At 34.6% G+C, this 25,350-nt stretch overlaps 1 protein-coding gene across 4 annotated transcripts in view; it reads left to right on the top strand.

The window, feature by feature from the left end:
- KIF21A (kinesin family member 21A) overlaps positions 1 to 25,350 on the top strand; it is a 157,531-nt gene that overhangs the window by 116,869 nt on the left and 15,312 nt on the right. For 2 of the 4 annotated variants that reach the window (XM_025403119.1, XM_025403118.1), the window contains 11 exons: positions 1,647 to 1,707; positions 2,082 to 2,136; positions 4,754 to 4,968; positions 7,936 to 8,043; positions 9,447 to 9,575; positions 11,662 to 11,700; positions 12,392 to 12,403; positions 16,062 to 16,198; positions 17,833 to 18,013; positions 19,830 to 19,994; positions 23,062 to 23,179. In XM_025403119.1, coding sequence (XP_025258904.1) covers positions 1,647 to 1,707; positions 2,082 to 2,136; positions 4,754 to 4,968; positions 7,936 to 8,043; positions 9,447 to 9,575; positions 11,662 to 11,700; positions 12,392 to 12,403; positions 16,062 to 16,198; positions 17,833 to 18,013; positions 19,830 to 19,994; positions 23,062 to 23,179 — 1,220 coding nt within the window. The remainder of the gene's footprint in view (positions 1 to 1,646; positions 1,708 to 2,081; positions 2,137 to 4,753; positions 4,969 to 7,935; positions 8,044 to 9,446; positions 9,576 to 11,661; positions 11,701 to 12,391; positions 12,404 to 16,061; positions 16,199 to 17,832; positions 18,014 to 19,829; positions 19,995 to 23,061; positions 23,180 to 25,350) is intronic. The other 2 variants (XM_025403121.1, XM_025403120.1) reach the window with 1 other exon arrangement.

The following is a 25,350-nucleotide window of genomic DNA, read 5'->3' as shown; positions in this document are numbered from 1 at the left end:
TCCAGTTATTTGGTTAACTTCCAGTGAAGTGAGACAGTGAAACTTTATAATGATATAGATTAACTTTAGGGTATTTGGGAGTTTTGTTTTGTCTTTGTCTTTAAAGCTACTGTGATAAAAGAAGCTAATTTTGGGCTAGAGTTGTGTTCTCAGAGTTGAGAGTACAACAGTGAGTTGTTGGTGTGTCCTGCTGCCCAGATTACTATAATACTTCAGACCAAACTTGGTACTGAAGAGGGTCTGAGTTGGTGACCATCTGGGTGGGATCCTCTGGGCTCTGGCCAGACTGGTTCTGTGAAGACACCATTATCTCTAACTAAGGCATACAGGCATAAGCAGGAGTTAAGAGCTTTTTACGAAGGACTTGCATGATGTTTAACATTTAATTCCATCACACGCTGCAAGATAAATACTAGCAAATCTTAGCCTGCTGTTAAAACACAGAGGGAAAACAGAGGCTAGGTTTGTCATTTCTTTATAACATAATTTTCTATATTCTTTACTAATTCAGTACCTTAGAACTCAATTATCCTTTCTGTGAAGCAAGTCCTTGAGCCTTCCTCTAATGAGATACATATTGCCTTCAAAATCACCATTTTTTTTTTCACTTCAGAAAGTAAACCCCTTTGAGTGAGTCCTAGATATGATTCTATTTTAGATAATAGTACCAAGTCTTACTGAACAATGAGAAAGGAAGGGAACACTTGTGGAGAGAAATGAATCAATTGACTAATGTTGCCATAGTCTACCTGCATTATATAAAATTTAAAATTAAAAGGGGATGAACTGTATATATTGTTCTTTAATGTATATGTTGCTCATAATTTTGTCTTTAGATTTATGAAATGATTTTTATAATAAAATGTATACATTAAAACAGCCTACACCGATGTTAGGGGCTTGCTGGCATTTTAAGTCATTTACTTTCTGTGGCTGTTTTATTTACTGACTTCCTAACAGTTTTATGTTTAATTCTTCTCCCTTTTCACTAGTCGGCTACAGTTGTTCTGAAATAGTAGTGGTTTCTTTGTATTAGTTTACAGAACTGTTGCATGCAAACCTATTGGTTTTGTCTTCTGTGTTCATGTGAATGAGCTGCATGCTGATGTGTGACTTCTGAACACCCTCATACACACCTTCTCTCTTTCTATATGAAAGCAAAAATACAGAAATTAAAAAAGGAAAAATATCTAAGTACATTGGCATAACTGATAAAGTATAACAACTATATTTATACTTTATGTAGTATTCTTGGTTGGCTTAGTACATTAAAGGAGACCCATGTAGCATTTACTTTATATTTTTAAACAGTAGATTCTTGTATGTTTGGATGGTACAGGATACATACATAATTCTGCAATAGTCATATGTACTCATCTCATTCAGAAGGATGTTATTCTTCTATACTCTACCGTTCAAAGTCATGGTTTTCCTATTTGAACATGTTTTACTCGTTCTAGAACACACAATCAAAGGAGAGTTTTTAGAAATACTTTTCTACAATTCTATCTATTTAGATTCAGTTACTAAAACCATCGTGCCCATATTGAGATGTTGAGCTGTTGTTTATTACAGCATGTGGATTGCAGTCACCATTCAAACTGTGACATGGGGACAATGCTTACATTTTAAACTTTTTTTTGTAGAAAACGTAGAGGATAGTACTGATGAGGATGCACCTTTAAACAGCCCAGGATCAGAAGGAAGGTAAGAAGGCGTTTAGAAACAATAGAGTTGACTTATTTACATAATATTTTAAATACTTTTATCTCATTGTATCAAATAATTACCATAAAACAAATAATTTTCAATCTAATGGCCTAGTGAATAGCACTTAGAAACAGTAAATAGAAACCAAGTTAAGTTACGCTTAACCATCATACATTTTAAAGTGAAAATATTGAAATATTTAAGGAACATAAATGAATTATTTTTAAATTAGTTCATTTTGACTTTAAATATTGTCTTTCTGTATTTCCCATAGGCATATAAATTTTTTGTAGTCATTGATATAGAGGAGCTATAGCTTTCTATAATAATTTTCTATTTAATCTTGTGCTTAATTATTTATTTGCATATAGCACACTGTCTTCAGATCTCATGAAGCTTTGTGGTGAAGTGAAACCTAAGAGCAAGGTAAGAAGAACTGAAAGTATCAGGTAAACATGTTTTACACTGTTATTTGTTATTGCTATTAAACACATAGGTTCAGATTTGACTCTTAATAGATTAGCAAGAGGGTCTGGTTTTACTAAAGATCTTCTTTATTTAGTTTTTTTTTTAATCATATTTCCCTTTAAGTGGTAACTGAAAAAATTTATATTAAAAAGTTTCTCTGGCCAGGTACGGTGGCTCACACCTGTAATTCCAGCATTTTGGGAGGCTGAGGCAGGTGGATCATGAGGTCAGGAGATCGAGACCATCCTGGCTAACACGGTGAAAACCTGTCTCTACTAAAAATACAAAAAAAAAAAAAAAGCCATGCATGGTGGTGGGCACCTGTAGTCCCAGCTATTCAGGAGGCTGAAGCAGGAGAATCTCTTGAACCCGGGAGGTGACGCTTGCAGTGAGCCGAGATTGCGCAACTGCCGTCTAGTCTGGGCGACAGAGCAAGACTTTGTCTCAAAAAAAAAAAAAATTCTTCTTGGTGGAAATTGGGCTTTACTGTATTCTTATATTTTTCCCACTGGATAACACAATTATGGATGGTGATTCTTAAGCTGCTGATTAACTAAATTGTAGACTGTGTAGTGCCATACAATATCATTAGATTGGCAGGAGATTTCTTAAATTTTAGCATTCTAGTGTGTTCTTAAGTATTTCTTATTTAACCGTGCCTTGAGGTGGTTTTAATAATAATCCAGTCCGTAATTATTATGTGTTAAAAACTTACAAAGCTATAATGCATATTTATAGGGTTTTTAAAAAATGATATAAATTACACACACAGTTAAATGTGTGAGCTACCTAATGGTACATATCAGGTTGAATGCGGTAGCATTTGATAGTAGGTGATTTGACTAACAATCCTACAATGTTTGAAAACAAAGAATTCTTGCGGTGCTTATTGAATATTGTTGAGTGAATGGATTGAATCAGGACCTGAAATAATAATACTGTGCAATGGGTAGTGTGTATTTAAGGCCCACAGTGGTTAATCAGGTAATGCAAATGACTAATTTAGCTGGATATACAATAACAAATGGGTCATCATTATGTCTACCTGGAGAGTACATGTCCCATCTAAAAGGAAATAGCCACCATCAAGTTTTGCTCATTTTTACCATGTGGGAATATGAGCCTAAGGCTACCAGATCCTTTGTTTTTTCAAGAGAATTCTTAAATACGAATTTTTACATAAATTTCTCAGATTATTAAAACACTGGTCAAGCCAATCAAAAAACATCTCCAGGCTCTTACACATGGTCTTTGAGCTGTTGGCTTGGCAGCATGTAGTTTGTGTTTTATTATTCTAAGTGTCTAAACAGAAGTTAACAAAACTCAAAGAAAACATTCTGCTATGGTTTGGATCTAGTCCTAAGCAAAGGAGAGAATCTCTTAAGATAAATTTTATCTTTTGGGCCCTGAGAAAGCCTATTTAATTATGCCACTGTGGGACATTAGAGAGAAATGTGAAGTGGTGGCCTAAAGGTCATCTCCTAAAAGAACCCCCTGGGTTAAGAATTCCCAAGAAAAATTTCATGTCTGCTCTAGGCTCTTGGCTGTGGAGAGAATTAAGAGTGTAAAAAATGGCTACAGGGCTTTCTCTTTTCTGAAGTGCTACCTGCTACTCCGTTTGAACTGCTGAGATGCCTGAAAAGCATCTCATATCATTTCTTTTTCATTGATTGAAAAAAATGAAGTTGATTATATATTTTAAATTTGTGTGTACCAGTACTGTGTTAGGAGCCGGGGCTATACAGCTGAAAAAACAGGTTTGCTGCTTTCTAGAGGCCTATAATCTGGTAAACCACTTGATTATCTGTTCAGTGACATCAACAACTAACTGAGCAATAACCGGATAGTCACTTGGTTTTCAAGAGTAAGGAAAGGAATGCTTATAGTGAGTTTAGATTTTAGGAAAATAACCTTTACTTGCCTCAGCAGGCTGCCCAAAGCTGATACTGGCTGGTGTTGTCCAGTGGGCAGATTAAACATCTATTTAAGGTATCATGGGAAGAGGCTTACAATAACTGAAAAAAACTTGTATTAGAAAAAGAAATTAAGCATGGGAAAAAACAGGATTTAGTTGAGCTTCCCTGCAATTATCTTTTGGTTTAATGTCTTTCTTACTTTTTTTTTGTTTTTTTTTGTTAAATTATATTTTGAGGGAGCTGGCCGCAAGTGGCAGGAGAGCACAGTAATGTTGGAGGCAGACAGCCTGGCTTTGAATCTGGCTTTGTCACTTACTAGCTGTATGACCTTAGGCAAATTACTTAGCTTTTTTGCGCCTCAGTTTCCTCGATTGGGAATTGAGATAATGATATTACTCCTGCTAATATAATAATGTGTGTGGAACAGTGCCTGGCATATAAGTACAATACAAATGTTGGCTATTATTTTGGCCTCTAAAGGTTTTGTCCAGCTATAGCTCAGGCTTGTCACTATCTCACATGCTATGTTTGGCACACCTTCTAGGAAAAGACACACTAAATGTTTTTACCTATTTCAAACTCATATAAATCTCTGTTCCCTAATCATCTTCTATGCAAGAGTTTGTTCCTGATTGCTTTTCCTTCCATTCTTTGACTAGGCCCGAAGGAGAACCACCACTCAGATGGAATTGCTGTATGCAGATAGCAGTGAACTAGCTTCAGACACTAGTACAGGAGATGCCTCCTTGCCTGGCCCTCTTACACCTGTTGCAGAAGGGCAAGAGATTGGAATGAATACAGAGACAAGTGGTACTTCTGCTAGGGAAAAAGAGCTCTCTCCCCCACCTGGCTTACCTTCTAAGATAGGCAGCATGTAAGTTTGGCCCAGCTACACTAACTTCTTTTCTTTTGGCTTTTTTTTTTTTTAAAAAAAAAGTATGCATGTTGCTAATTTCTTATTTCTATTATTTAAAATTTATGTAAATTTGATCTCTGGTTTTCGAAATAATTTGTTAGGTCTTGTCTCCCCTAATTTATTGGAGAGTTGAAATAATTTGAAAGGTCCTTTGTTGAATTGCTTTGTCTTGTTGCCAAGTTTTAGGATCATTCTTAAGAGTTATAATTTTTATAACATCTGAGTTGTGAATTATAGACAATACTTATATAGAAACACCTAAATTAAAGTTATACCTATAAAACTGTTATGTAACTATTATGCATAAACAGAAAGTTTAGACTCTTAAATTTTCTGTAAATTACCTATATCCTAGTTTTGAGAGAGCTGTCAGGATAGTAAATCTTTGCTGACTCTTTTTAAAGAAAAAAGAAAATACCAATTACAAATTTAATACATTTTGAACTTTCCTAATTTTTTACCTTGAAGCATATTGTTTATCTGGGATGAGTGACGCCCCAAAAAATATTTGTATTGGTATTATTAAAGATTTGAAGAAGGAAATATTCTCTTTCTTGTGATAATCTGAACAAAAAACCTTCTATTCAAAATAAATCTTGCATGGACTATTTTCAATTATTATCTTGAGGACAAGGAAAGATTTTCCCTGGGCCGGGCGCGGTGGCTCAAGCCTGTAATCCCAGCACTTTGGGAGGCCGAGATGGGCGGATCACGAGGTCAGGAGATCGAGACCATCCTGGCTAACACGGTGAAACCCCGTCTCTACTAAGAAATACAAAAAATAGCCGGGCGAGGTGGCAGCGCCTGTAGTCCCAGCTACTCGGGAGGCTGAGGCCGGAGAATGGCGTGAACCCGGGAGGCGGAGCTTGCAGTGAGCTGAGATCCGGCCACTGCACTCCAGCCTGGGCGACAGCGCGAGACTCCGTCTCAAAAAAAAAAAAAAAAAAAAAAAAAAGGAAAGATTTTCCCACATAGTCCTGTGTGTGTGCGTATGTGTGTGTGTGCATATGTGTACCATGTGTGCATGTGTGTGTTTTGATAGTTATATTAATATTAGATTAGTCATTCACTGGTAAAGATTGTTAACGTCATTTTTCAAACTAATCCTCACATGTGATCTAGCAGATAATTTATGGAATGAATACATCTGTGCACTGAAGAATATTCCCCCCCCCCAAAAGTGGCACACACTGTATGATATGTGAATAATATGAAATAACAAACTTTCCACACTTGAATAGCTGTTTCTCATAATATTCTTCATTTTATGAGGATATTTCCATTGTTTTCCATTCAGTAATCCCATCTGCTACCTTTTGTTCCAGAATTAATTTTAATGATGACAGAACTTTCTTGCATGTGCTTGAGGTGGCCTATGTAATTAACTGTTGGATCTGCTGTTAGAGATTGCTAACCAGTATAATTTATGGCTTCATTGCTTTTGTGATAAGATGAGAGTAGAAGAAATGCTTTTGGTGAAGGTAGTGATATAGAACTGAGGTCAGATTTTAGGAACTAGCATGTGTTAGGTGTTTAGCTTGTCAGATGAGTGAGACTTGGGAACTTCAAGACTAAATCTAAGGCCTGGAATCCAGATTCAGGTAATCTCTTCTATTTGTCTTTTTACATTTTAAAAATGTATCGTTTATGACAGGTTATAAAAAATATCTTTTGGCCTCTGCCTCTAGATAACTTAGTTTATAGTTTTCATAAATTCACATGCTTATACTCATATATTTGTAATTCTGTATACATTGTGAGAGTTTGGTCACTCACTTAGTGCAGTAACTCTTCTAAGCCATTACTGCATAACTTTTACTCAAGTGATCCTTGTACTTTAAATGGTGCAGGATTGCTAAAATGTGATTTCCTGATTAGAAAAATCAAGTACACAAAATTTCATTACATTTAGTTTTCGCTTTAAATAGGAATCATGTAAACCCATTCTGGAAGTCTTGCTGTCTAATTCCTTAGTGGGTTTTTTTTCCCCCAGACTTTTTCTTTTTTTTAGGTGGAGTCTTGCTCTGTCGCCCAGGCTGGAGTGCAGTGCTGTGATCTTGGCTCACTGTAGTCTCTGCCTCCTGGCTTCAAGCGATTCTCCTGCCTCAGCCTCCCAAGTAGCTGGGATTACAGGCGTCCACCATCACACTCAGCTAATTTTTGTATTTTTAGTAGAGACAGAGTTTCACCATGTTGTCCAGGCTGGTCTTGAACTCATAACCTCAAGTGACTCATCCACCTCAGCCTCCCAAAGTGTTGGGATTACAGGTGTGAGCCACCATGCCTGGCCCAGACATTTTTTTTTCAGTTACAATTCATTACCACCGTATACAAAAATTATTTTCTTGAATTTTTAATTACAAGCAGACATTTGGCATTTAAAATATTTAAGGCAAGAATACTTTATTACTAAAATATACATAGGTACAAATTAAATACTAGCTAAGTAAAATAATTATGTATTTTTGTGTGTATGATTACCTATAGAACTGCTTTGTGATCATGTCTCAATATTAATTCGTTAAATCTCATTGTTTCTTAAATTCTGATATGCTAATATTTTTGTTCTTACAAAACTATAAAAACAATTTTTCTTCATCTGAAATAATTACCAATGAAATTAAAACACATCCAAAATATTTGTTGTAGCTATTAGGCAGCATATCATTGATATTTATATTCAAAAATGATAAGTTGTTATATATTTAATAAGATCACCAGTTTAAAAATTATGGTTGTTGAGCTTCCATCAACTAAAAATAACTCATGTAATATTTTCCTATGTTAGTTTTATTTTTTGTTCTCAAGTAATAATCTTTCTCAGGTTCCAGTTATTAACCTATTACAAATTTTAGATTGACTGTCTACCAAAGTTGTATGTGCAAATTTAGAACTAGGTAATTAAAGAATCTTATTTTACTTTAGTTCCAGGCAGTCATCTCTACCAGAAAAAAAAATTGCAGAGCCTTCTCCTGTAACAAGGAGAAAGGCATACGAGAAAGCAGAAAAATCAAAGGCCAAGGAACAAAAGCAGTAAGTGACTAATGTTTTTTACCTGCTAGACTGTATTAAATGCCTGCTGCACTTAGTGCTAAAGACAGTCATGAAATTATTTTCCAGATTTCGGCTGGCACTGTGGTTATGACTATTTGACTAATCAAGACAGTCAAGTCAGCTTTTGGCTTGACTCAGTGGTCTAATATTCTTGGTCATATACATACTTGTAAAAATATTTGAGCACTTGTCCCTGAACGTGTCCACTTACTTATTTTCCAGTTATTTGTGTATATCATTTTAAGAGTTAATATATACTTGAGGTAAGGCTTATTAAGTCTATATTTCAAATAGTCTTCTATTAATAGAAAAATTTATAATTAATTTTGACCATCATTGCAATGTCAGCTAAAACTGACCTTGACCCTACCTCTTTACAGTAGCTGACAGAAAAACTAATAAATCATAGGGTGTGTTGTTGTGCCATTTTCTTGCTGCTCTCTCATGTTTACATTGTTGGTATTATCCTCAGTGTTTTTTTTGTGTGTTTTGTGAGGGTTAGTTTACTTAGCAGTACATAATGTAATCTGATGATCCACTTAACTGGGCATTTAAAAATTGCAGCATGACAGCATGCAGAAGTTGATTGGATTAGAACCAGTGTTACCCTGCCACCCCTCCCTCAGTTTGCCTGTTCTGCATGTGACAGGTAGATCTAAGACATGTCCTTGAGGGAAAGCATTTATGCGAATTTACATTTAAATATTAGCGAAGTAAATTACTTTAATTTCTTTAACAAAAAATAAATGTGAATATATTTAAAAGGAAGTGTTCATTTATTTTCTGTGCCTAAATGGACAATTCTATACCATCCACTACCCTGTACCAAGATGCACACTCTCCTTTTTGACCACGAGTTTAACTGACTTGAATGTCACAGAAATTATCCTTCTTATCACCCTTGCTTCCTGTACTTAAAGACGTAGTTTGCCTGTTTCTACTGAATTGAATCTCTCAAGAATAATTGGGAAATGGGGATGGAGCGCATAAGTGATTTAAAAATAGATGAATGAATCAACTGAATAAGCAAACTTCTCATAAGCTCTCTGGGTCTCTTTCCTCATCTGTAAAGTGAGAAACTTGCTCTTGATTCTAAAATTGTATGATTTTAAATGTGGCTTGCTTTATTTTTATACTGACTTCTGATTTCAACAGTCAGAATCTTCTCTTTAGTGCCATCTTGTGGCCAATGTAACAAAATCCAGTGAAAAGAGATTTTAAAAATTGTTCAGAATGCATTTTATCTTACCAATAAGGAAGAGAGAAAGGAAAGAAGGAGTTCTCTAATAAAAACATTTTTTTTAAAGAGCATGTTTCTTATAACTTTTCTAACAAATCATAACAATTAAAGCCACCTACTTTATGTTCTTTTTTTCTTGTAGCTCAGATTCTGGAACTTCAGAGGCTAGTCTTTCACCTCCTTCTTCCCCACCAAGCCGGCCCCGTAATGAACTGAATGTTTTTAATCGTCTTACTGTTTCTCAGGGAAACACATCAGTTCAGCAGGATAAGTAAGTCATTATGGAAGAGAGCCCCAATTATATATATAATATTCTGAACCTGTCAGTACAGTCTGTAGAAAACATGTAGTCATCTCTGTGTAGGCGATGGAGCCTGACTTGTGAACTCTTACCATATTTTATGCATCTTTCCAATGGGAAAGGAACCATGCAGCCAAAATTAGAGAAAATTATTTTCCTGCTGAACATTATTCCCTGTTGTAGATTTGTATTGCCATTCCTTCAGCACTTGTCTTGCCTTTTGTTTTACAAGTAAATTAGAACTGAAAAATCTTTGAGACCACTTGATGTTTAAATTTTTGAAGATTCCTTAGCTTCTATCAGCCCACAAAAGCCTCTAATTTAGATAGCCTGAGTTGGAAAGAGGCAAATTACTTTACTTCTGGGGGATATAACAGTTTACAAAGACCATTGTTACATGTGCAACATGTTATTGTCATCTGATTGTTCTAGACAAGTTCACCACAAAATTTCAGTAATTGTGTTCTTGGAATAAAACAATCACCTTTACGGATGGAGAGAGTAGGACTGGGAGCGGGGTGGAGAAGTTGAAGGGATGTGGAAAATGTAATTGTCATCAAATTTGAAATGACAAAGTATCCACACATTGAGCCAGAATCTCTCTTGCAAGAATGCCGTACTAACAATACTGCCATAAGGTATTTATTAACTCTGACTTGTCTGCTTGGACTTGGAATGATAATGATTGTTTTCTGCTATTACCACCCTGTATGTATCAATATCTCTAAAATTTATAGGATGCCATTTAAGATCTGTCTGGCATGTTTAGATCATTTTAAATGGCTCTATAAACTTAGAGAATCATGCCATAATTTTTAAAGAATTATAAATATGCTTAATTTATGGATAATTCTTTTATTTATGGATCCTTCATTAGATTTTAATATGGTTTAATTAGTAGAAGACATGTTCTTTAAATTGATATAGGTAGGTAAATATTTTCCTGTGTTATTAAACAAAATATTCTTTAACATTGTAAGTTATTTCTGTCATTAATTGAGAAAAGTTGAACATTAGGAATAGTTTTGAAAAGTCAAGTTTCACTAGGTATATGAAGAGTTGCTAAATTTGTGTCTACCTTGCCTTCACAGTCAGAACATTTTCTGTCAATCTTTTGATAATCCTGACAACCTAATTACAGTTCCATATTTTTTACTGAAACACTTTATGAGCTACCAATCATTTGACTCTTTTGTCATCTCTATAAACTAAAATGTAGAATAACTGACTACTCTACACTTTCAAAAACTTGCCTACCTCCTTACATTACTTTCTCTGGGGCTACTTTTTGAGACTACCATATCCCACTAGCAAGACGCAGATCCCGCACATTGTTTCTAGTTACATTCTATGCCAACACTCACCATATCCTCATTCTCCTCAAGCCTGTTGTACAGTCTAAATAGATTTTCATAATAACCAGACTCACTGCAGTCTTGGAGGCCTCAAGGTAGGGCTAACAAGAGTGACTTGTCTATTTTAAAAGTCCACTAAAGTACCCCAGCTATTATTAAGATGCTCTCTAGTCAAAAGAACTCAGTGTTTTTGAAATAAGCTAAAACCAAAGGTTGTTAAATGAGTGACTTGCTTTCTATGCAAAAACACAATCTGTTTGTGTAACTTCAACATTAGCGTCTGTATCTAAAGTAATCATTATCAAGATGAATGAAATTGATGAACTGTTATTGAAATGGGAAAATTTTTCCAGGACTAGCCAAATTAAATGGAGCAAACCTTCAAGGGCTATATCTCATGTACTTGATATTGTTCTTCTCCAAGGACTAAATTTAGAAGTGAGGATAGATTTTGTATATCAGTATTAGAAAAATTTTAGTCCCCAAAGTCTTGCTAGAAGACATAAATATCAAACTCTTTACGTGACTTAGCTATACCTTAAATATGCTAATATCCAGTGCAAATAGAAAAGCATGGCACTATGAAGGAAATGTTTGCTATATATCTGTTATTCATGCTGTTGATTTTGAGTCCAGAGTCAGTGTCCTTACCTGTTGACATCTGTATTCTTTCTCTCATAATTCTAACTCTTTCACTATAGGTCTGATGAAAGTGACTCCTCTCTGTCGGAGGTACACAGGTACTTTCTTTCCTGCCTTTCCTACATTCTGGAATTTCATTGATGTTCTAAAATGCCTTCCTAGAAATTCTAAGCAAGTCTCTTTTTTGTTGCATGCATCACTTGCTGTAAATCATATAAATGCACTAATATTTCTAAACATGATAATTTTAATACATTTTTGTGATCATACCTTTTAGATAAAGTAGTGGGGTTTTTTTGTGTAATAGTTTAAAAATTGTGATACCTGTTTTCTGTCTGTAATCTAAATCTTTTCTTTAAAAGAAATCAAGTTTTGTGAATATTGATGTCAAGAAGGTTTCTTATTCTCAACGATTAAGTATTTCTAATGCCTCAAAGTGTGTGAGGTAGATAAGACATTTTTTTTTGTTGGTTTAGCAATTTTAAGTAAAAAGATTATATGATTAAAAATAAAAGTATGCTAGAGAAAAAAAGGATACTGTTGTACCAAAAATTAAAAAGAATAAGAAATAAACACTAAGGAAGCATTTTTTTAAATGAATATTTTTAAGAATAGGTGCAGCTTTAAAAATAACTGGTTTTTTTTTCTCATGTTATGGATTTTTCTGGGGGTCCTTAACTTCTCTTTCCTTTTCTCTCTGTCTCATTCCCTTTCACTATTATCATTTTATGTCCTCCCTCTTTGCACTTGTTTTCCTTGTTTTACGGCCATTTTGCTGATCATCAGCAGATCCTCCAGAAGGTAGGCAGGGGAAGGGAGAGGAAATTAATTTCATTTCCAGTATCAAAAGACCTTACAGGTTTGCATGGGACAATAATAAGTGTTTATTTATTTTTTTCTCCTTCAGATCAAGTCTGTTGTACAAATTTGCCATATTTAACCTTAAACTCTTTTAAAGTTGATTTTGTATTTCAAAATTTGAATAGATTAATTTGAATAGAGAAATAAATACCATGGCTGTATGTTTCTGATATCTATAAGTTTCTGTTATCTTTGGTAGTTTGTATAAAATATTAATCCTAATATTCTGAATATTTAAGAACATTTTAAAGTAATTAATAAAACACTATGTTTAATATTGAGATTCCTTTTTCTCAAAAGACTGAATAACCAATGGCATGAAAATACATAAGAATCAAAAAAAGACATCCTGATCTCCAGGAAATAACTGTGCAATACATAAGTCACTGGGGCAAATATTTACTGAGTATTTTATGATAGTATAACCTTTGATATGACAGAATTGTGTTGGATGTTACATTTAATATTAATGTAACATAAGGGAAACATTTAATAGATTATTAGGATAAAGCTTGTAATCTGAAGGAAATAAACCTTTGGAGACACAGTATTACATATCTGAGGGTACAGTTTAGTTTTTTCTTAAGATTTGTCATTAAATGCACATTGAAAATAGTTCTTAGGCTGTTAACATGAATTGTTTTCTTTACAACCAGCTTTTTGACCTGTACATACATATATATTTTCTGTTTGAGAATTAACAGTAGCAACCTACTATTCTTTAGAATCATACCTTTACAATATTTGAAATAATATTTTTAAATTTGATGGCTTCAGTTCATATCTATGAACCTTAAGGCATCAAAATTTCAAAATGGCAGATTCAGACTTTTGAGCAGATCTTGCTCCAGTTTCAGTTTTAATCTGGTTAAATTGTTAGATTATAAATTACTGAGCATCAGTTTCAATAATCTCAAATTGACACATGTATGCAAATCATGGCATCAGATTTCATAATTATATATCCAAAGATAATAATTCCTTATGTTGTTTATAGGGATAAGAAACTCCTATCACTTTTGTGATCATTATACCCAGACCCTAAAAATAAATGTTTTTTCTCCCCAACTCTAAATTTACCTCCTTTAAATTTCCATTCGTTAGTCTTCATCAGCCCTTTTTTCCCTTACCAGAATTAATTTTATGTATCTTTTTGTTTATATATGACAGCTCTTCAAATATTCAGCGCTTTTAAATTATGCTATTGTATCCTCTCTCCAGTAAATGTTATTTTATCAGCTCAATAGTTTCATCATCTGTTCCTTATGTAATATAGTCTACAGATCCTTCATTCTGCTTCTACTGTTTTATAAAGGCTCCAATTTTTCAATGTTCTTCTTAAAATGGGACATCTAAAACTACACCTCATTCCATATATGGCCTACATAGAATGCAGTAAGTCTATCGCTGTCTTTCTCCTGAAATATTTATTTCTATTAAACAAATCATTGATAGTGAGTAGGCATATAAAATAAATGAATTTTGTTTCAGTGATTTTGTTCAGGCAATATAATGTCCAGCTCTTTAATATGTCCCTTTAATAAGCGTGCCACTTCTCCCTAGGGCTAGGGAAAGATTGACTAGATACTAAAGATCTTCCAGATCAGCTGTGACTTTGACTCGTTAGGTGTGACTCTTCAACTACCTGTAGAAATACTTTACTCTGACAGTTCCATACTTATTCACACTGTCCACAAGTCAACATATATTGTGAATATGACATTCCCTTAAATTGGTATCTATTAACCCTACAAAAAACTTTCCCCATGAGATTGATGAGCCCATGTTATCTTTTGTTGGTGAGCATTTATTTTTAAGTGGATAGTGATTTGCTTAATGTATTCCTCTGTGAGACGCAACAAGAAGTTGAGTTTCTGAATTCCACGTTTTTCCTGCTTTTTGGAAGATCAGGTCTACATGTTTTGTCCCCTTTTTTGATCTTTGTGATTTCTTAGAGTACTGACAAGGATTTTGCCTACACAATGGCATATACTTTCAAAATCCTGTGATATAATGATTTAAAAACAGAAATACCTGAATTTATTGAATAAATCTCCATCGTCAGCTCTAACTTATCTTGGGCTCATGTTTCTTAATCATTTCTGCCCTCTTGCATCTCGAAGATTCTTCTCTTTCATTAAGAAGATGGAAACAAAACAGTTTTCCTTTATCCCTGTATTTGTCCTAATATTATGCCATTTGTCTTACATAATGGACATAATTCAGCATAATTTGAAACATATAATGCTTTGAGCGAAGGTACGTTAGACTGTTTGTCATGTCTTAAATCATCTTTAGCCTCCCCAACACCATTATTTTAACTCAGACCCTATCTTAAACTCCTTTGGGAGAGGGACAATGTTTTGATAATCTTTATATTTCCATAGTACATAGCCCAGTGCCATAAAGCAGAAACTACAGAAATATCTAATTTATGAGAAAGCTCCCTAAAGAGCTTCATTGTTTTTAATTTTTAATTTTTAATTTTTGCAGGTACATAGTAGATATATATTTATGGGGTACATGAGACATTTGGGTACAGGCATACAATGCACAATAATCATATCGTGGAGAATGGGGTAGCCATCCCCTCAAGCAATTATCCTTTGTGTTACAAACAATCCAATTACACTCTTTGAGTAGTTTTAAAATGTACAATTATTATCAACTATAGTCACCTTGTGGGCTATCAAATAGTAGGTCTTACTTATTCTTTCTATTATTTTTGTACCCCTTAAACATCCCCACCTCTCCCAACCCCGACTACCCTACCCAGCCTCTGGTAACCATCCTTCTACTCTCTATGTCCATGAATTCAATTGTTTGATTTTTAGATCCTATAAATAAGTGAGAATATCCAATGATATCCTCTTTCTGTGCCTGGCTTATTTTACTTAACATAATGGTCTCCAGTTCTATCTATGTTGTTGCAAATGATATGATCTCATTCTTTTTTTATGGTTGAATAGTACTCCATTGTGTGTATGTACCACATTTTCTTTATCCATTCACTGTTAAGTTCTCATTCTTTTAAAATTTTCTTTGAGATTGTCAGTTTTTTCTTTAAGTTTTTGATATTTTTGACCCATTGTCCCTTTAGAATTTCTGTTCATTCAATTATTCTTATCTTCGATTTTTGTTTGAAATCTGCTTTCTTAGTATTTTAGGTGGCATATAAGTTACACTTTCTCCAGCATGTTCCTTTACACCCCAGCTTGACATAGAATTATGTTTTCCTGTTATTTGACATTTCTGCTTCTTCCTTATTTGTCAGAATTCAGTACACTCAAATAATTCCCAAATGTGGTTTCATTAAACCTTGGAGAGATGAAATTGTTAATAAGAAAATCTAGATGTATTATAGTTTTTGCTCTTTGCAGAATGTAGCTGTTAGCAGATGCCTGATTAGTTGATATACTCCATCACTGTTACTATTTCACACTTTGTCCTTTTGCTTAAAAGACAGCAGTCTGGATTTTATTACTACTTACTTATAAAGACTTCTTAAAGTTAGGGGAAAAAAAACAAAACTAGTCTCATGATATAGTCTCATGATATTTAAGTGAGTCTTGGTTTGTTTGTTTTTTCCCCACCTTAGGGGCATAATCAACCCATTTCCAGCTTCAAAAGGAATCAGAGCTTTTCCACTTCAGTGTATTCACATAGCTGAAGGACATACAAAAGCTGTGCTCTGTGTGGATTCTACTGATGATCTCCTCTTCACTGGATCGAAAGGTGCCAGTAATTATCTAATGTAGATATTCAATAGCTTTAAAAAAATTACATTTTTAACATGCTCTAAAAAGCTGTCTATTTAAGATCAGAAAGAATCAGATAATCTGGTTCAACTCCTGAATGTAAAACATGTAAAATTATTGCATAGTTGAGCAGCAAGTAAAACCTCTGTTGAAGTTTTGTAAATACACTGGTGACAGAATACATCTCTCTACAGTATTTGGGCATGTACTGCATATAGGGTCCTGAATTTTGAAATGCAGGTTATATAAAAATCTATAAAAGGCTATTTAAATGTACAATATGGGAAAGAGAACAAGATGCGTAGCAACCACTATTTCTGCAACACTTACTACATATCAGGGGCTATGCTAGGCAGTATGCTAATACTAATATATCTCACTTAATTCTCACAACAATCTCAATGAGATACATATTGCATCCTCATTTTGTAGACAAAGAAACTCAGGCTTCAAGTGAATAAATACTTTTCTCAGGTAAATTTAGCTAGTAAGTGGAAGAACCAGGATTAGAAACCTCGGTATACCCTTCTCCAATCCTGCACTCTTAACCCCTTTGGTACAATTGCAAGTAACTGGAAACCAGCTATAAATGCTTTGAAGAATTCTAGACTAAGAGTTTTGGGGTTCTGGAAAAGGAAGAAATTATGCCCAGCTATGAGAAACAAGGAAGGCTTTGACAAGGAATCATTTAGGATGTACTTTATAGGATGGTTTGGATATTGACAGAAATGAATAATCAAGATTACAGAATAACATAAGCAGAGACATGAAGATCAAAGTGGAGCATGTTTGGAAACTAATTCTACTTGGGTTGAAAAATAGAATGTGTATAAGAGAAGTGCTGGTCATTGAGGCTAGAAAGGTGAAAAGCAAGCATATACAGGAATTCAGGGAGCTCATAAAAGTTTTTAGCATTTAGGGATAGTCCAAGATTCACTTTAATCAACAAATATTTATTTCTCATTGTCTATGAGGGAAGTATAAGATCCCAGCTAGAACTTATGAATTTAAGGTAAAAGAAATTCCCTAATTAAAAAAAAAAAGTTCTTTGAAAATACTGTATTTTTCTAATGATTCAAATTAAATGTATCTCTCCAGTATAACTAGATATTCAACATATCAGAAAAAGAACAAGAATAGTTTTGTGATTATGTTTTTGGGTCAAACATAAAATTTATATAGTCATTGACCCTTGGGGGGAAAAATGTGTGTATATTTACTAGTGTAGAATGTTGTGAGGAAGTGGGTATATGATCAGAGCAGAATGTTTTGAAGAGGCTGATCTGAGACTGCCGCTCTAAATTCAGGGGCAATTTGAAGCAAGACTCTTGTTATGACCATTTCAAAATTTTTCATAAATATTTTTTCAATACCACATGATACATACACCAGACATCCCAGACTTTTATCTGATCCTTTATACATACCTTGTCTTTGAGCCTGTTGCAGAGGGTCAAGGATGACGTTAGGATCCTTGTTGTATGTTAATTACTATTTTCGTTTCCTTCCCATAGAAGAGAAATTGTTTAAATAATTTTTATTATTAATAGAATCTAAAGTAGTTCATATTAACAGTGTTTTTTTTTTATTATTATTGTTTGTTTGTTTTAGATCGTACTTGCAAAGTATGGAATCTGGTGACTGGGCAGGAAATAATGTCACTAGGGGGTCATCCCAACAATGTTGTGTCTGTAAAATACTGTAATTATACCAGTTTGGTCTTCACTGTTTCAACATCTTATATTAAGGTGTGGGATATCAGAGATTCAGCAAAGTGCATTCGGACACTGACGTAAGTAACTTGAAGACAAATAGCATAAAGGAGGAATATCTCTTCTTCTTTTTTTTTTTTTTACAAAATATAAGAAAAGAGAGGACTATAAATGCATTTTAATTTTTGTATACCTGTTCACTTCCTAGAGGATATTAAAAGTGTTCACAATGAAAAGCACAGATAAAATAAGAGGGGGAAAATTTTGACAAATGAAGTATAAGAGCCTGGTATTAAACAGAAAGGGATAAGCCATATTTGATCGGTGACTAAGTATACATTTCATGTTTTCTCCCTCCCAAATATAAGGTATTACATTTTAATACTATTTCTTATTTGATAGAGTTCAATGTTTTATATTACTTGCTTCAAATAACTACCATTCCTTGGGAAATGGCTGAAATCACCATGGTAGGTAGTGAAGAAGTACTTATAACCTTTAATTAACAGAGATTGAAAAGCTGAGAGTGTTTTTTAAGGACTGAGACTGCTTTGGTGTGAGTGCAAATTTCATAACTCTAGGTGATGTTGGATAATTGGAGGATGAATTTGTTTTTTCTGTGCTCATTATCGTGTTTGTCTTTAGAAGTGTAGAACAAGTGATTCTTTTTGCTGTGATATTGATGAATTATTTTAATAATCAAAATTGATGTAAACTCGGTAATCATTTAAATGAGAGAAGAGAGCATAAGAAAGGTTAATTTTTACTAATTTGTAGAGATAGTAGAGACTATTTATAGTGCTGTTTTGTAATTTGAGAACATTATTCTTTGTACTGAATACAAGTCTTGAAAATCTTGTAGAAAAATATTACTATTATATCGTATATTAAGATATAACATATCTTATGGTAGAAATTTACCAATTCAATTGACTCACTAAAGTCAAATTTGAAAAGATTGATTATGGCTTAATATTCTAGAAGTTAGCTAAAAAAAAGTTTCAAAATTTAAAAAAAATTTCACCTAGAATTTATCTGAAGAAACAGGCATGCGCTATATTTAAGGCTTTAGATACTCCATCTGTGATTCAGTTAAAGTAAATGAAAACTGCAAATAATTCAAAAGGTCTCCATTGTATTTAATCCAGAAAGGCAATTCTTATTCACAAAAGAGTATTGGTAAGCCTGGCCCTCAGGTGGAGGGGGGTGGTACTTCTGGAAGCTGTAGGAAAATAAATTACTTTTGTGGCAACGTATCATTTGTTGATTTTTTTTTTTTTTTTTTTTTTTTTTTTTTTTGAGATGGAGTCTTGCTCTGTCATCCAAGGTGGAGTGCAGTGGTGCATTCTTGGCTCACTGCCACTCCCACCTCCCAGGTTCAAGTGATTCTCCTGCCTCAGCCTCCCGAGTAGCTGGAACTACAGGCATGCACCACCACCCCCAGCTAATTTTTTGTATTTTTAGTATAGACGGGGTTTCATCATGTTGGCCAGGCTGGTCTCAAACTCCTGACCTTAGGTGATCCGCCTGCCTTGGCCTCCAAGTGCTGAGATTACAGGCGTGAGCCACTACACCCAGCCATTTGTTGATTTTTTTTTTTTTTTATCTTTTCTGAAAGATGTTTTAGTGCTTCCTAACTTAGGGCCTAGAATTACTAGTATACCAAGTAAGAATTTTAAATCATGTAATCTTATTTTATTCATTCATCTCTTCACTTACCAAATATTTATTTATATGTGCCAACTCTGTGTTAGGTGCTGTGCTAGGTACTATGCGTACAGTGACAAAAGGACACTGTTCTTGTTGCCTACAGCCAGTTTCCCGGGAATTCAAGGAATTCTAAGCCAAACCCAAGTCCAGGAATGTGACTTTTTTGCTTTGTTTGTATCTCTTAAGGTCTTCAGGTCAAGTTACTCTTGGAGATGCTTGTTCTGCAAGTACCAGTCGAACAGTAGCTATTCCTTCTGGAGAGAACCAGATCAATCAAATTGCCCTAAACCCAACTGGCACCTTCCTCTATGCTGCTTCTGGAAATGCTGTCAGGATGTGGGATCTTAAAAGGTAGATATTTTTAAGAAAACATACCTCTTGCCTATGGCAAATACAACTTCAGATATTAATAACATTAGTGCATGTGAAGTCCAATTTTTATGACCCCAGAAGTCAATGTAAAAGCATAGGCTTTTTTTTTCAGCATATACCTCTAAATGTCTCTTGTGTCCTTATTAACAAACTGACAATTTTCTCTTTTTTTAATCTCCATTGCTTGGAAAATAAGTATGGGGGAAAAATAAAATTAAAACATTACAATTTCTTAATATTTGCCTACAAGTCATGTTGTATACTAGAAGGAGGCCAAGATTCTCATCCTAGTTTCACCAGTACTCTTGATAGAGTTATTTTTGCAACATCACTTAAATATCATATATCTTAAATGTTTTCATTGATAAAATTAAATTAACAACTTGAGCATAAAGTCCTCACAGAATTTTTGTGAATATAAAATAAAATATATGTACACTATGAAGTATTAAGAAGATAAAATAGTTAAAAAGAAAAAAATGATAAATTAAAATTTAAGGCATTACATCTTTCATTCGATTTTTATTTCCTATGAAATGTGAGTTTTTTTCCTTTACTTGAGTATTTATGTTAGCTTGTTTTCTAGTTCTTAAAATTTTGGCAGCAAGGGAACATTCACTTATTAGTTAACAAATACTTATTCAACCCAAATATGTCAGGCATTGCACCAACAGTGTGGTGAGTACTGACAGTAAAGATAGAGCAAGACAAATGTGGCTGGTTGTGAACTCCTGGGCTCAAATGTTTCTGACACCTAAGCCTCCCAAAGTGCTGGGATTACAGGCAGGAGCCACTGTGCCCAGCCTTGATCTACCTTCTTAGAGCTCATCTTATAATGGAGGACAAAGGCCATTAAACAGGCTATTACAGGATTCTTAGTAACATTTCCGATTCAGGTAACATGGGGTGCCTCTCATCCAGAAGGGATTTGCCAATGGTAAATCAAATGGATGTTTTTTTGAAAAACTTGGAGAAAAACTAGTGTTATAATTTATAACATTTAAGGCATGTTACAGTATGACTGACAAAGTATGATAAACATAATTTATAGATAAATAGATAAGAGAAAAACCATGGTCCTAAATACTATATTATAAATAAAATGTAGAAAATTGAAAACAGTACTTTTTTAAGAAAATAAGAAAAGAGGTGAGGACTTGGCTTATTTTTGAAGATACTGAATTTGACTCATAGTAAGAGCACCATAGAAGAAATAGTCAAAATTATGACACAAGGCAGAAAAGATACCAGCTTTTCAAAATCTTTGCACTTTTTAATTTGCTGGTTGATTTTAGTAAGATATTACTAATTAAATGTAGATCTTAACAAAGGAACTACAAGAATATTTTTCAAGAAACTGTAATATCTTAAAAGCTAGATACATGTCTTTATTCCAGCAGCTTGATTTGAGGTAGGACTGTGAAACAAAGGTTCATTCTTACCCTCTGACAACTGACATTACCCAGTTTTCTACCAGCCACATAGCTGGTCATTTTCATATCTTTGTAATAATTGATGAAATTATTTTGACCACTTATTTTCTGATGTACACATCCACACATATATGTGTGTATATAGATATATGTGTGTATATATGTGCATATATGATGTACATGCACTTACGTGTATTTGTGAAAATGTATGTGTAATAAAATAATTTTACTTTCTCAGTATTGTTACTGATTTTGTAATTACATCAGTGATATTATCATTTTATTTGAAATTCAAATTGGACCTAATCAGTCCTATTCAGACATTTAGCAGATTAATGTTTAGGTGGATTTAGGTTGGAGTTAAAATTAATCATTTTTTAGACTTCTGCTGCTTTTTTGCTTGCCTAAATGACATTAGTCAGCTTTAGAATAACTTATTTATGACTCTCCCATTTGCATCATAGATTATATTAGTTTTGACTAATTTGAACAGAGTTTCGTAGATGTGGAGCTAAAATAAAAAAAGCTGGTGATGCTGTATGTTTATTGCAGCACTATTCACAATAGCAAAGACTTGGAATCAACCCAAATGTCCATCAGTGATAGACTGGATTAAGAAAATGTGGCACATATACACTATGGAATACCATGCAGCCATAAAAGAGGATGGATTCATGTCCTTTGTAGGGACATGGATGAAGCTGGAAACCATCATTCTCAACAAACTATTGCAAGGACAGAAAACCAAACACCACATGTTCTCACTCATAAGTGGGAACTGAGCAATGAGAACACTTGGACACAGGAAGGGGAACATGACACACCGGGGCCTGTTGAGGGGTAGGGGGTAGGGGGAGGGATAGCATTAGGAGATACACCTAATGTAAATGTCAAGTTAATGGATGCAGCACACCAACATGACACATGTATACATATGTAAGAAACGTGCACATTGTGCACATGTACCCTAGAACTGAAAGTACAATAAACAAAAAAAAAGAAAGAAAGAAAGAAAGAAAAAAAAAGCTGGTGATGCACACCTGTAAGTCCCAGCTACTGGGGAAGCTGAGGTGGGAGGAGGATTGCTTGAGGCCAGGAGATTGAGACTGCAGTGCGCCATGATCATGCCTGTGAATAGCCACCGCACTTCAGCCTGGCAACATAACGGAACCCCATCTTTTTTTTTTTTTTTTTTCCTTGAGATGGATTCTTGCTCTGTCACCCAGGCTGGAGTGCAGTGGCGCAATCTCAGCTCACTGCAACCTCCCCCTCCCAGGTTCAAGCGATTCTCCTGCCTCAGCCTCCTAAGTAGTTGGGATTACAGGCACCCGCCACCACATCAGCTAATTTTTGTATTTTTAGTAGAGACAGGGTTTCACCATGTTGGCCAGGCTGGTCTCAAACTCCTGGCCTCAGGTGGTCTGCCCGCCTTGGCCTCCCAAAGTGCTGGGATTACAGGCATAAGCCACTGCACCCAGCCCAAGACCCCATCTCTAAACATATAAAAAGAAAAGAAAGTGAACTATTTTATGAAAGAATGTAGATTGTCTATGTTGAGGCTTAGTCCCATAAGAAATATTTTTAAATAAGACCATTTTTCTTTATTTTTAAAGGTTTCAGTCTACAGGAAAGTTAACAGGACACCTAGGCCCTGTTATGTGCCTTACTGTGGATCAGATTTCCAATGGACAAGATCTAATCATCACTGGCTCCAAGGATCATTACATCAAAGTATGTATAAGAGACTTTCTGAATTATATTTGTCTATTAAGTGATAATTTTGAAGTATTCAGATTCATCTAGGTCCTCTTTCTCTTAATTTTCTTTTTTCCTTTCTAGTCTTTGCTTTTTCTTTTTAATCTTTTCCTCAGTCATAGTTAGTGGTTTTACCATCTTATTATTCAATCATGCGTTCTCATTTTTCATAGAAGAAAGGTTGGAAACAATTTTAAAGCTCTTTTAGCTCAGTCTTCCAACTCATACATGAGTCTTATTGTCAAGATCTTTTATCTTGAAAATATTACGATCTTCAGAATTTTTTGAAATTAGCAGGTAAGGTAAGGAAAGATGCATAGTTTGATTCTAAAAATGTTAAATTTAAATGCTAAATGAAATACTAATAAAGGAAATTCACATGGCTAGAAGGCCATTAGAAATTCAAGTCTAGAGTTTAAGTTGTGACTAGAGATGTAGGTTTGGGAGCCATTCAAAGAGAACCAGATGTTCGAGGAGTCAAGAGTTGATGATGTGGCCAAGGTGGAGAGAAGTTGACTGGGAACTCAGCCTTGGGGAATATCTGTGAGAACCAATAGGAAGAAGGTAAGAAAGAGAGGTAGGAAGAATGTAAGTACTCATTCTAGAAACTTTGATTAAGATATGAGAAATGGGTTAATGACTTGAAAATAGAATAGTTAAGAAAGGAAGATTTTATATCCTAGAGACATGAACATATTTATGTACTTAGGAATTGGGCTTAGTGGAGAGGGAATGAGTGAGGAGAAAACTGAAGTGGTGGCAATTGATGAAGGTGGTAGGGGGAGTTAGATCATAGATGTGAACACTGAAGATAAGTAAGTATACTTTAGCTTCTGATAAAGAAGGGAAGGGTAAGAAGAAGTTTGAAGATAAAAAGAAACCTTTAGAATGGAAGAGAGTGTCTAAAAAGTTTATTTTTTATTACACTAGCCTTTTCAGGAAGGCACAAGATTATGGGCCAAGAGAGATGAGGGCAACTGAGGAAGGTGAAAAGGTTTTGAACAGCAGCTTTGGGGAATTGGAGATGACCTCCGGGACTGCAAAGTTACCTAATAGTCATTAAATAATAACCATATTTTTTATTGAATTTCACCTGGATTTATATGTAATATTTTTATTATTAAACATATCATTTGTGCAGTTATACATAAAAAAATATGGTTTCCTTTCTTTTTTTTTTCATAGAGAACATTCTTTATTTATTGAGCATTTACTATGTGCCAAGTACTTTTCATGCATCTCATCACTTAAGCTTATCAGCATCTCCAGCAACTATTGGGTAGGTAGGATCCATGAGCCCATTTTGTAAAAAGAAAACTGAAGTCCAAAGCATTTAAGCAACTTGCCCAGGACTTGAACTCAGATCTATTTGAAATTCCATTCAGATGTTTAACAATATTAAACTGCCTCCCTCCATTGTACTCTGAAGTGAGTAATATTCTTAGCTATGTGTCCCAAGCAGGCATATGTGGAGTATTTTATAGCTGTGTGTACCATTTGTAACAACTTCTTCATGGTGGTGTGAGGCATAACAGAGCATTATATAAGACAGTCTCTTCATGTTTGTGCTGTTTTTAAATTAGACTTGGTGCAAGCCAAGAAGCCGCCAAGGGCATTTTATTATTATTATTATTCTTTATGTTCTAGGGTACATGTGCGCAACATGCAGGTTTGTTACATATGTATACATGTGCCATGTTGGTGTGCTGCACCCGTTAACTCGTCACTTACATTAGGTATATCTCCTAATGCTATCCCTTCCCCTACCCGCTCCCCACAATAGGACCCGGTGTGTGATGATCCCCTTCCTGTGTCCAGGTGATCTCATTGTTCAATTCCCACCTATGAGTGAGAACATGCGGTATTTGGTTTTCTATTCTTGCGATAGTTTGCTGAGAATGACAGTTTCCAGCTGCATCTATGTCTCTACAAAGGACACGAACTCATCCTTTTTTATGGCTGCATAGTATTCCATGGTGTATATGTGCCACATTTTCTTAATCCAGTCTGTCACTGATGGACATTTGGGTTGATTCCAAGTCTTTGCTATTGTGAATAGTGCCACCAATAAATATACGTGTATATGTGTCTTTATAGCAGCATGACTTATAATCCTTTGGGTATATCCCCAGTAATGGAATGGCTGG

This window comes from Theropithecus gelada, chromosome 11 (genome assembly GCF_003255815.1).
Source record: "Theropithecus gelada isolate Dixy chromosome 11, Tgel_1.0, whole genome shotgun sequence".
NCBI classification, from domain to species: domain Eukaryota; kingdom Metazoa; phylum Chordata; class Mammalia; order Primates; family Cercopithecidae; genus Theropithecus; species Theropithecus gelada.
This window is presented reverse-complemented; position numbering and strand designations above follow the sequence as displayed.